This window comes from Poromitra crassiceps (genome assembly GCF_964638095.1).
Source record: "Poromitra crassiceps genome assembly, chromosome: 3".
NCBI lineage: Eukaryota > Metazoa > Chordata > Actinopteri > Beryciformes > Melamphaidae > Poromitra > Poromitra crassiceps.
Genome location: NC_139625.1, coordinates 62487403 through 62499454, shown reverse-complemented (window position 1 = coordinate 62499454; position 12052 = coordinate 62487403). Strand labels below are relative to the sequence as shown.

Genomic DNA, 12052 nt, shown 5'->3' with positions numbered 1-12052 from the left:
GATTCTTGTGGCTGTAGCAAATGTGGACCTATACCTGTCCTGTGTTGTACCCCAGGCCTGGAAAAGCTCATGATTGTTTAATTGAACACATTTTTACTCAGGTTAAAATGTTACCAAAATGTCCAAAGGTCCTTCAACAGAAAAATAAATAAATATGCTAATTATAAGGCTGCCAGAAACGTTTTGGCAAATCCAAAGCTTGTCTTCCTAACTTCAAGACTACAAAAGACACATTTAACATGACCTTATATGGATAAATGGCTCTATTCCTGAAACACACAAGGCACTCCTTAGCAGAAGAAAAATACCCAGCAAAAGTTCTGTGGGCCCAACTTCAAATCTATTGACACCCACATCCTTTCATCATACAGGCACAACACCTGGGCAGGGAAGGACCTTTCACTTCTTACGATGAAATATTTTTGGTTCTAGCAAAGAAAATGATTTACTTAGCCATAGTAATCTACTCCAAGATTATGTTTCAGATTAAGATGAATAAATTATTTATTTAGCCGTAAGATTAAGATTATTAAATTATTTATTTAGCCATAGTAAACTATTCCAAGATGATGCTTTGACGACCCTCATGGGTTAACATCACGGGTATTAGATTGCGTGAGCATACAGCTTGAACATGCAGAGAGGAAGCTCTATTCCAGAGCCGTTTGTCTCTAGTTAGAGATGTTTCATAGCATCACATAGCATAGCGTCAAATGCCTCTAGCGTGAAGCGATGCTGGGAGTTACTCAAAAGCCAAACTATACCGGTATATCAACCCGCAGGCTGAAATTCCACCCAGGGAGGGAGGGCGAGGGGGCGTGATGACAACACTGATTAATACCTCTATCCGTCGACAACTTTCACTGACATCAACCTCCCTGACAGAGATGGAAATAGACTAAGAAGAAGTTTGTTTACAACACGGCCCACAACTTCCCATGCAGCCTCAGTATCATACTATGCAATTATGCTACTGGCCATCTTAGCAGCTCCAGCATATTCCTTTTGGTAGACACTCTTTTTAAACAAAGTGCCACAGATACAGCACTGTTTCATGAGTCAAGGCCCTAAAACTGACAGTATGGTTGCCATGTGATTTACCAATGAGTGCAAAAGAGCATTTGTGTAAACATTGAAGATATGCCTGCCTGGCTGCTAGCCTGCTACTCTACTCTACTCCCAAAACACACCTCTCATTTGGACTGACTGTCACGAGACTATTCATGGCAAACACAAGGTCGGGGGGGGGGGGGGGGGGGGGGGGGGGGAGTAGAGAGAGAGAGATCATTATTAGCATGTAAGCAATGTTCCCTCCAGTCCTGTTGGTTGGAATGAAAACATGCAGGACTGGACACCATTGGCTTAGAGCGGTGGTTCTCAAACTTTTTTTGTTGCTTCAAGACCCCCTTTCCCCAAATACAACATGTTTGCTTAGAAAACAACAAGAGAAAACTACAATATAGCAAATGATGCAATGAATGATAAGCCACCTTTTGAAGAATATAACATTACAAAATAAGAAATGAGTGAAAGAGTTGCAGAGTGCCTCCTGAGCAGATTTATTTCAACCTTTCATTTATTTTCATGATTTATCCTTACATTTCCCCATTTTCCCCTTTCTCTCAAGTACCCGCTGTAGTACCTCCAGGTAACCCTAGGGGTACGCGTACCCCAGTTTGAGAACCACTGGCTTAGAGAGAACATTGCATGCAAGCAAAAGGTAAGGATAGGAGGGGTTTGACTAGAGGAGAGAGAAGAATAGTCTAGTGTCTCAAAGGCTAGAGGAGAGCACTTTGGACAGCTGACATAATGCACTACGGCCTGTGTGTGTGTGTGTGTGTGTGTGTGTGTGTGTGTGTGGTTTCTTCTTTTGAGAGTGACAGAGAGACAGAAGGAGACCGTGACAAAGGGAGAGAAAGATAAACAGAGAAAGAGGAGACAGACAGAAAGATAGAGAGCCAGAGAGAGAGAGAGAGAGAGAGAGAGAGAGGAGACAGATCGCAGCATGACATTGGCCGTGACTGTAAACAAAGCAGACACACACTGAGACTGTCTGTCTGCTACTGCTGCTGCGGGACAGCGGGTGATTCATGGAGAAACAGGCTGACAAATGGCCACACGGAAACACAAACACTCCCAGAGGAGACATGCAGAGGGCAGGATGGGGGCAACACTCACAGATGAGGCATGCAGAGGGCAGGATGGGGGCAACACTCACAGAGGAGACATGCAGAGGGCAGGATGGGGGCAACACTCGCAGAGGAGGCATGCAGAGGACAGGATGGGGGCAACACTCAGAGAGGAGGCATGCAGAGGACAGGATGGGGGCAACACTCACAGAGGAGGCATGCAGAGGACAGGATGGGGGCAACACTCACAGAGGAGGCATGCAGAGGGCAGGATGGGGGCAACACTCAGAGGAGACATGCAGAGGGCAGGATGGGGGCAACACTCACAGAGGAGGCATGCAGAGGGCAGGATGGGGGCAACACTCAGAGGAGACATGCAGAGGGCAGGATGGGGGCAACACTCAGAGAGGAGGCATGCAGAGGACAGGATGGGGGCAACACTCACAGAGGAGGCATGCAGAGGACAGGATGGGGGCAACACTCAGAGGAGACATGCAGAGGGCAGGATGGGGGCAACACTCATAGGAGACATGCAGAGGGCAGGATGGGGGCAACACTCACAGAGGAGACATGCAGAGGGCAGGATGGGGGCAACACTCAGAGGAGACATGCAGAGGGCAGGATGGGGGCAACACTCAGAGGAGACATGCAGAGGGCAGGATGGGGGCAACACTCACAGAGGAGGCATGCAGAGGACAGGATGGGGGCAACACTCACAGAGGAGGCATGCAGAGGGCAGGATGGGGGCAACACTCACAGAGGAGGCATGCAGAGGACAGGATGGGGGCAACACTCACAGAGGAGACATGCAGAGGACAGGATGGGGGCAACACTCACAGAGGAGACATGCAGAGGGCAGGATGGGGGCAACACTCATTATAAACGTTATAAACGTTATAAATATAGTCACATTATAAACAACTAACCAATGCTGGGGGTCCGTTTGGAAAGTGGAAATCAAAATTGTTAAAAGTTAAATCAATTTGGTCATTCAGTGGCGTTTTACTGCCATTTAAAGTAACGACAAGTAACAGTTAGCCGCTAACATTAGCCACACTACAGCCGATTACCCATCAGCGCAGCATCATTTGACGTCAGCACTCAGCACACTCTTCTAAACAGGTCGCGTGCCGCATTCCAGTGGGCATTCCTATGCTTTCAGATGGACGCGCATCGCTACGACCGGGCGTAGTTAAGACCAGACGTAAGCCCTGTTGGTGCAACAGGCGTAAGTGCACTCTGAAGACTGGTGTTCTTAACCGACGTAGGAGTTACGACCAGGCATAGTTAAGACCAGTTGGTGCAACCGATGTTGGGTGTGGATGCTACAGACACAGTCTTGTGTCTGGATGATGTGTGACCATCTTACATGGAGCATTTTGTCTTTCTCCAAAGTTAAGAGCACTGTTACTGAAAATTGCACACCATTGTACTGTAAGATGATGATTTTATGTTGGACTGCTGCTAAACTCAGTTGACATTGCACAAGGTTTTTGGTATTCCTCCTGAAAGTGACTTGCATTTTATTTATTCTACTACTTTATTTTTAATTGCATTACCGTAAATTCCGGACTATAAGGCGCACCGGTCTATAAGCCGCACCTTCAAAGTTGACTATTTTTTTCTTATATAAGCCGCACCGGACTATAAGCCGCGGGTGTTTTAATGGTATTTTTTGTTTTTTTTACAGTGCACACAGTGTCCGCGGTGTGGTGAAAAGAGGGCAAGAGAGGAAATTAAAACAGAAGTGGATTTATAGTTAGAAAGAGTGCTAAAGAAGAGAGAATTCCGTTTTTTATTTTTTTATTTTAGTTACTCACAGTACTATTGACCAGTCCAACTCAAAAGATATTCGGCAGTTTCACTTTGAGCTCTTGTTCCGCCGCTGTCCATCAATGGTTATGACGAGTCTCGCTGGGTACAGTACGCCAAAGCGATATCCATTGACTCGATGATGCTGTTGTATGTTGCGCGTTTCTGTTGCACCAACGCGGAGAGGTCCTGCCGGACGAAAAAGCGCGTACCCTCCCAGGTGAGGGGCTTCTTCCCCGCAGCCTGGAGGATGAGTTGACGGTCGGGCCAGCGGAGTAGGCAGATGAAGATGGCCCTCGGTGGCAGGCCGGGGTCTGGACGTGGCCGAGGCGCCCGGTGTGCCCTGTCCACCTCTGGTGGTTTCTCGCCTTCCTTCAGGTCCAGGATGTAACACAGGATTTTGCCACGAAAGCGTCCATGTCACCAATCTCAGCTCCCTCTTTTACATTGATCAGGCGAATGTTATTTCTTTTACTCCTGCTGATTAAGTCATCAACCTGCGTGTGCAGCGTTTCGATGTTTTTGCATTTTATCCACTTTCGGACTCACTGTGTTGTTTTTGTCCTCCAGTGCGCTGATGCGCTTTTCCGCATTATAAACTCTGTTCACGGTTGCCTTAGTTTCTTTAGTGAGTGGATGGACTTCTGCACGTTTTCAAACTTGTTTTCAAGCTGCTCAAAACCTCTGAGCGATGTCGGACTTAATCGATAGTGTTTCACGGAGTAAAAGTTTAGCCCAAGCCGTGTATCTCCAGCCTCCAGCAGGTGAGTCATTTCCTCATTCATGGCGTGATTGCTTCGTCTTTTTCTTTCTGCTTACCTGTGTTGTGTTATGTTATGTTATGTTATGTTGTTAAAAGAGGGCAAGAGAGGAAATTAAAACAAGTGGATTTATAGTTAGAAAGAGTGCTAAAAAAGAGAGTTTTTTTTTTTTTTTTGGAAAAAATCCATAGATAAGCCGCACCGTTATATAAGCCGCAGGGGCCAAAAAAGGCCAAAAAACGGGAAAAAAGCCGCGGCTTATAGTCCGGAATTTACGGTATATTCATTTTATTTGAGGACAAGCTCTTGCTTTAATTTTATTTGAGAGATTTTATGTTGGACTGTTAAAGAGAATGAGATGGTTAAATAAAATACTGAAATTGAGAAGTTTTTGGTTATTTATTTGTTTTGGGTAAATTTATTGTTATATAATAAAAAATAATAATAAAAAATAATCGTTAGATTAATCGGAAAAATAATCGTTAGATTAATCGATAAGAAAATAACTGAAAAAAGAGCTGGACCTGAGGAAAAGACGCTAGGTGGACACAGGCCCTAAGAATACAGTTCTGCTCTGTCTGCAGCTGAATCGGTCTAAGATAGGGCTGAGTGATATGGACAAAATCAAATATCACAATATTTTTGACCAAATAGTATTTTGATGTCGATATTGCGACAATATTGTAGGGATGACTATTGCTTTCACAAAATATTGACTCAATGAGATTGTTTGATGATCATCAGTAATGTGCATGTAATGCCTAAGTGGGTAAAGGCAAATAATAGAAGAGCATCTATACACGCCTTCTACTGGACAACATCAACATTGTTTTCATGGAATTGTATTGCTAGGGAACAGTTTGAAACCTAGGCTTATGTCCTGTCATTTATTGTACTAGAAACAATGCAACAGGAAGTAAGCTGGGGGAAATTTAGAATGTTTATGTTGTAGAGTTGAAACCGTCTATATTGATATAATATCGATATATTGCCCAACCCTGGACAAACACACACTTGCATTTTAACTTGAGTATAGTTTCAGCCAAACACTGTCCTGCCTGGCTGACATTTCAATTAAAAGTGCAGTTACCTCTGCCTTTTGAAACTGGAAGTGGTTGCTTTGCTAAGTCTTGTGGTGGTAACTGGTAACCTGGAGGTGGTGCTTTGCTAAGTCTTGTGGTGGTAACTGGTAACCTGGAGGTGGTGCTTTGCTAAGTCTTGTGGTGGTAACTGGTAACCTGGAGGTGGTTGCTTTGCTAAGTCTTGTGGTGGTAACTGGTAACCTGGAGGTGGTTGCTTTGCTAAGTCTTGTGGTGGTAACTGGTAACCTGAAGGTGGTTGCTTTGGTAAGTCTTGTGGTGGTAACTGGTAACCTGAAGGTGGTTGCTTTGGTAAGTCTTGTGGTGGTAACTGGTAACCTGAAGGTGGTTGCTTTGGTAAGTCTTGTGGTGGTAACTGGTAACCTGGAGGTGGTTGCTTTGCGAAGTCTTGTGGTCATAACCATGGAACTAGTTTGTAATCTTTCCCCCTTTCTCCTGTTTTTATAACCGTAAACCATTTTTCAGACATTACTCCACATTTGACCTTTTCCAGATTTTTTTTTACGTCTTTTTATTTTCTATGCTATTTTCATATCTATTTGAATCACTTTGAATTGCCTCTGCAGTCTGCATATGAAATGTGCTATAGAAATAAACTTGCCATGCCTTATGCATGGTTAACATGTTGAATAAAAGCCAAAATACCCAAGAGCGTGTTTTGTACCTCGTAGAACTCCCCCTGCTCCAGCCTGCAGGTATTATTGCTGCACTAACATGAATCTTCTGCCTAACCAGAAGAACACCAGAGAGTAGACCATGACCACGACCAGACAGTGCATCACTCCTTCAACAGAACACCAGAGAGTAGACCATGACCACGACCAGACAGTGCATCACTCCTTCAACAGAACACCAGAGAGTAGACCATGACCACGACCAGACAGTGCATCACTCCTTCAACAGAACACCAGAGAGTAGACCATGACCACGACCAGACAGTGCATCACTCCTTCAACAGAACACCAGAGAGTAGACCGTGACCACGACCAGACAGTGCATCACTCCTTCAACAGAACACCAGAGAGTAGACCGTGACCACGACCAGACAGTGCATCACTCCTTCAACAGAACACCAGAGAGTAGACCGTGACCACGACCAGACAGTGCATCACTCCTTCAACAGAACACCAGAGAGTAGACCGTGACCATGACCAGACAGTGCATCACTCCTTCAACAGAACACCAGAGAGTAGACCGTGACCACGACCAGACAGTGCATCACTCCTTCAACAGAACACCAGAGAGTAGACCGTGACCACGACCAGACAGTGCATCACTCCTTCAACAGAACACCAGAGAGTAGACCATGACCACGACCAGACAGTGCATCACTCCTTCAACAGAACACCAGAGAGTAGACCATGACCACGACCAGACAGTGCATCACTCCTTCAACAGAACACCAGAGAGTAGACCATGACCACGACCAGACAGTGCATCACTCCTTCAACAGAACACCAGAGAGTAGACCGTGACCACGACCAGACAGTGCATCACTCCTTCAACAGAACACCAGAGAGTAGACCATGACCACGACCAGACAGTGCATCACTCCTTCAACACAGCTCTTGTTTCCTTATCAAAGCACATCTCTACAGCGCCGACACTCAGAGCCAAACATTTCCACTGCTTCTTCAAATGGGATACGGGTCGGGAGGGTTTTGCCGATCCAGGGCAGCGACTAAGCTATATTTAGACGACACCTTCCGCTCCCCCAGAAACTACACGCAACTGCGACGATCACTTCTCAGAGGGAGATAATTAAATGGCAAAGCTAATCGTGATGTAGCGTTTAATAAGCGATTACGTGTACAGTGAAAACACATGAACAAAGCATGGCACAGCTCCCGCAGGGTGGAACAAACCAACGGATCCAGTGTCTAATAAAAGGCATACATCGATGGGAGGGGGACGGAGGGAAAGAGACACAAAGACTGAAAGAGAAAGGAGAGAGAGAGGAAATCATGTGGCTTAACCGACCATAGAAACCTGAGCTAATGGAGATGCATGGATGTGTGGTGGTAGGGGGTCAAGCAGAGCAGTGCATCATGGTCTTGCACCCCCCCCCCCCCCCCCCCTCCCCTCCCCAGCACCTCAGTGACTCAGCATTTCCAACACCTCTATCTCAGCCACTGACACTGGCTTTTTCCTGCACAGAGGAATTTCTGGCGCCCTCCAAAGAGGTTGTAGCCACCCCCCGCCCCAAACAAAATCTGAATAATGACTGATCTGATCTATTGAGTTCAGGATAACAACCCTGACTACAGACCTCTCACTCAACTCAAAATCAAGCATTTTATACTGTATCAATTTAGAGAATTTAAAGTTAAAGTCTCACATTTGTACATTGAAATGACTATGTCCGAAACTTGCTGTGAAAACACATTGCTGTATAATTTCTGACAATGACTGATATATTTGTTCCGGATAACACTGACTATAACCCAAAAGTCAAATGTACGCACCCCCCAAACGCCCACTCTGAGCCTTGAAAACCCCTACTTTTGTTTAATATCAAGGTCCAGCGACTACTTTGTTTTTTTGACACCCACTGTTCTACTCTGAAGGCTGACAAAGTGACTGAATGAAACTCCAGTCCAGATAACCAGTTGTCAGATGACATTACAACTATGGCAACACAATCATGCCCGTGATAAAAGTGTGTCATTGCATGGAGCAAGTTTATATACTGCACTTTTGTAGTCCATGTATTTTATGGCACTACATTTTATGCTCTACATGTTCAAGATACTGCTATGACAATATTCTGTGGTTTCTTATGATGGAAAATAAAATTACAATATTATAATAAATGCTTAATTCTGCAGCCCTAAATAATAACTACAGTGAATGTACTTGAAATACTTATTTCCACGCCTAATTTAAAGTTTGTCATCTGCACTACTAACATACTAACACATTTGATGTTTACATATAATTATGTGTGGCTATGCCCTCACATACTATCCATCCTCACCTGTCGTCCTCTCCTTCAGCAGGCTGCGTCCTCAGGCCTGCAGCAGCCATGAAGGCACTGGCCTCGGCTGCCATCCCCATGTGGGCCAGGGATCCTGCGGTGCTGCCAGCCTGCAAGACCCCCTCTCCACCTCCTGCTGCCCCCAGCCTGGGCAGACCCAGCAGGCTCCCCTGGAACAGGAGTCTCTGTGCGTTCTCCAGCTGGGTGTTTATTAGGGAGCTCACACCTCCTGGGACATGGCTGGCTCCAGAGGGCTGTGCGAGGGACGCACCTGGCGTCAGGAGAGGCTGGAGGTCAGCTCGTAGTGCGGTCATGTACGGGGTCCCCTGGGTGAGTGCGACTGGGGCAGGGACGGCTGAGGGGAGCTGGGCTTGGGCCTGGAGGTTTTGTGGGAGCAGCTGCTGCTGTGGTTGTTGTTGTTGGGGCTGAGCAGGGAGGGGCTGGGGCTGAACTGGAGCAAAGACCGGCTGAGCAGGAGGAGCGGCATGACCTTGAAGGGGCAGCTGTTGAGTGATGGTGCCTGGTAGCTGTACCCCAGGGCCCACCGTCATGGAGATTCCCATGGCCATGTGTGGCAGTGGAGGCTGAACCTGCGTCTGGAAAGGAGCAGTGGGCTGGATAAAGTCTGGCTGCCGAACGCTTCCCTGGACCACGACCCCCACAGGGAGCTGGGGTGTGGGGTAACCTACCTGCGGCTGGGCCAGGTGCGGATCCACAGCATAGGGCAACTGCTGGGGAATCACAGAGGGAGGCTGACTCACACCGCCCTGTGCCATTACTTGTGGGGTTGCTGTTGGGTGAGTAACAGGGGCCATGGGCTTCTGAAGTATGTGACCACTACCACCAACCTCCTGGGGTGGCATATGAGTCAGGGGAGCCTGTCCCTGTGGCGGGCTCTGCATGGCTTGTGGGCTGGTGAAGTCTAGGCTTGGCTGTTGATAGGGCTGCAGCGTGTGAGGCGGCTGCACAGCAGCAACGCCCCCGTTGCCTGGCTCGGTCTCTGCAGCTGCCTCGGCACCCTTGAGCGTCTCGGCTGTAGTGGCGTGAGGAAGCTCCTTCTCGTAGTACTCCGTACACGTCCACCTTCCTTTGCGGAACGGCTCAGAGTTAGTGTCCAGCTTGACCACCCTGAAGCGAGAGCCACTAGCCGCCACTGTTTGGGTGTGTTGTGATTGAGTGCTGGGGGTGGCAGGTGGGCCCGTTCCTACTCCAATGGAAGCCCCTTGCCCACTCACACCACTGCTGTCAAAACCTGCGGGCCCAGAGAGGGCCATTGCTGGAGCACTGACAGCAGACATATTGGTAATGTTCACACTGCCTGGTAGGTGCATGTCAATGGCTGTACCACCAACAACAGTAGCTAATGGTTGAGTTGAGCCACCTGCAGGTTTAGTGTTATCCAATACAGGTGTCCTTTGGGTCTGAGCAGGCCCAGGTCCGGTTTTGGAAACTAGAGATGGGCTGGAGCTGGATAAGGGAGCAACGGGGAGACTCCCCGCTGTAGCTGGCATCGGTGGTTCAGCTCCTCCCATATTATCGGAGTGGTGGCCAGGGTGATGGGCCTGGCTATGTTGCTGAGGATAATGATGATGCATGGTCCCATTCACCAAAGAAGCCTGCTGCTGAGACCCCTGAGGGATGGAGTGAAGGTGCGGCTCATTGGGCGACCCAAGGCCAGGCGTGTCAACCCCATGGAGGCTGTTCAGTGTCTCGTCAGAAGAGCTCCTCTCTGGCACGCCTGTGTCTGTAGCCCTGGACACCGACACATCCAGCATGTCAGAGGAGGAGAGGTCTTCTGTGTGTGACTCATCCATGTCATCGTAGCTCTCGGTGTCGTCCGCTAAGCTGTTGTTGGCGCTCACATTAATCTGAGCAGAGGTGACGCTAGTTATTTGGAAGCCACTCTTCTTTTTCACCTGAGCTCCCACCACCTGGGATTGTGCCTGGTGATGGAGTGCTGGAGAAGAAGAGCCAGCCTGGGTCGGGTTATCCTCGCCGGTGCTGACATTACTGCCACCGGCTGCAGAGGCACCGCTGCTGTCCCTCCTGTGGTGGAAAGCGGTTTTCCTGCTCCCAGTCCCGGGTGGATCTCCAGAAAAATCCTGGTGATGCATCGTTATATAGTCGAGCAGTCACAGGCCAAGAACTGGCTGTCGCCTACTGTGCTACCTACTACTAGCTAACACAGACGCTAGCTAGGTCAGTTGCAGTACCGCGATACTAACAAGCCATTAAATGAGAAGTCAGATGATTTATGTCCTTTAAAATCAAGCCAAGCGGCGCAACCTATATAGTTAGAAACGCTAACGTTAGCTTGTTGGTGATGTCTGACCTCTGTGACAGGTCTTCCTGTATATCCGTAAGATAAACGGTGCTGTCTTCAGTGAAGCAAATAAAATAAACAAAGAATACGAGTAAGCGAAATGTAGCTAGCTATCAGTTAGCTTAAAGCTATGTTAGGTCGCTGGTAACGTTAGCGATTGATTACTCGCCCAACACTTTGTTTACCTCTTCACTAACGTTAACTTCTTTTATTTTCAAAGCTTAGGTTCACAATTAACTACACAAATATGTATCACGTTGAATCAATGTAGGTATAGTCAGGTGCGCCTAAAGGTGAATGTGAAAGCCTCCTAGCTGGTCGGTGTGTGTCGCAGGAAATCATCCATCGCATCCATTCCGTTTCCAGACGTTGAGATCTGACGGTTCAAACGTTACCTTGGCAAAGAATAAACTCTGTCCACAGTCAATACACAGCCTTGTCTAAATAATATCCGTCTTTGTAATGGTAAAAAGTGGTTTCTAAGTCCATCTCGGTGTCTCTTATCGAGCCAGTGTTTGCTGTATCATTGCCGCTGACAGCGGAGCGGCTAGGCAGTACAGCAGCCAGCAGCTAGCGGGCTGTCAGTCAGAGAGGGGAGGGGAGGAGGGGATGCAAACACAGCAACTGCGCAGGCGCACCTCTACCCGTCGTCTGGGCCGATGTAACGTTCATGCGCTCCTCCTAAACCCGTATACCGTATTCTAAACAAATTGCACGTTCAAATGCTTTTAGTTAGGTTTTAGTTTGTTTGATGTAATGTTATATTTTTGTCAAGATAAGATTGGAAATAACCTGCTGTATCTCATACAACTTTTTATTATTTTTGGAAAATTCCATTTTCAAGAAAAAATGGTCAGGAACCAAGCCAACTTCCTTGCATTTTATTTATTTATTTAATCAATATACCGTAGCTCAATTATACCGAATGTTAAAAACAAAACAAAAAGCCT

The 12052-nt window shown here is 47.3% G+C and overlaps 1 protein-coding gene across 1 annotated transcript in view; it reads right to left on the bottom strand.

The window, feature by feature from the left end:
* The window catches only part of LOC310772650 (TSC22 domain family protein 1), a 34552-nt gene extending 23010 nt beyond the window's left edge, over positions 1-11542 (bottom strand). Inside the window, exon 1 of the mRNA XM_083632506.1 lies at positions 8780-11542. Coding sequence (XP_083488632.1) covers positions 8780-10893 — 2114 coding nt within the window. The 5' untranslated portion in view covers positions 10894-11542. The remainder of the gene's footprint in view (positions 1-8779) is intronic.
* Between the last annotated feature and the right edge of the window lie 510 nt (positions 11543-12052).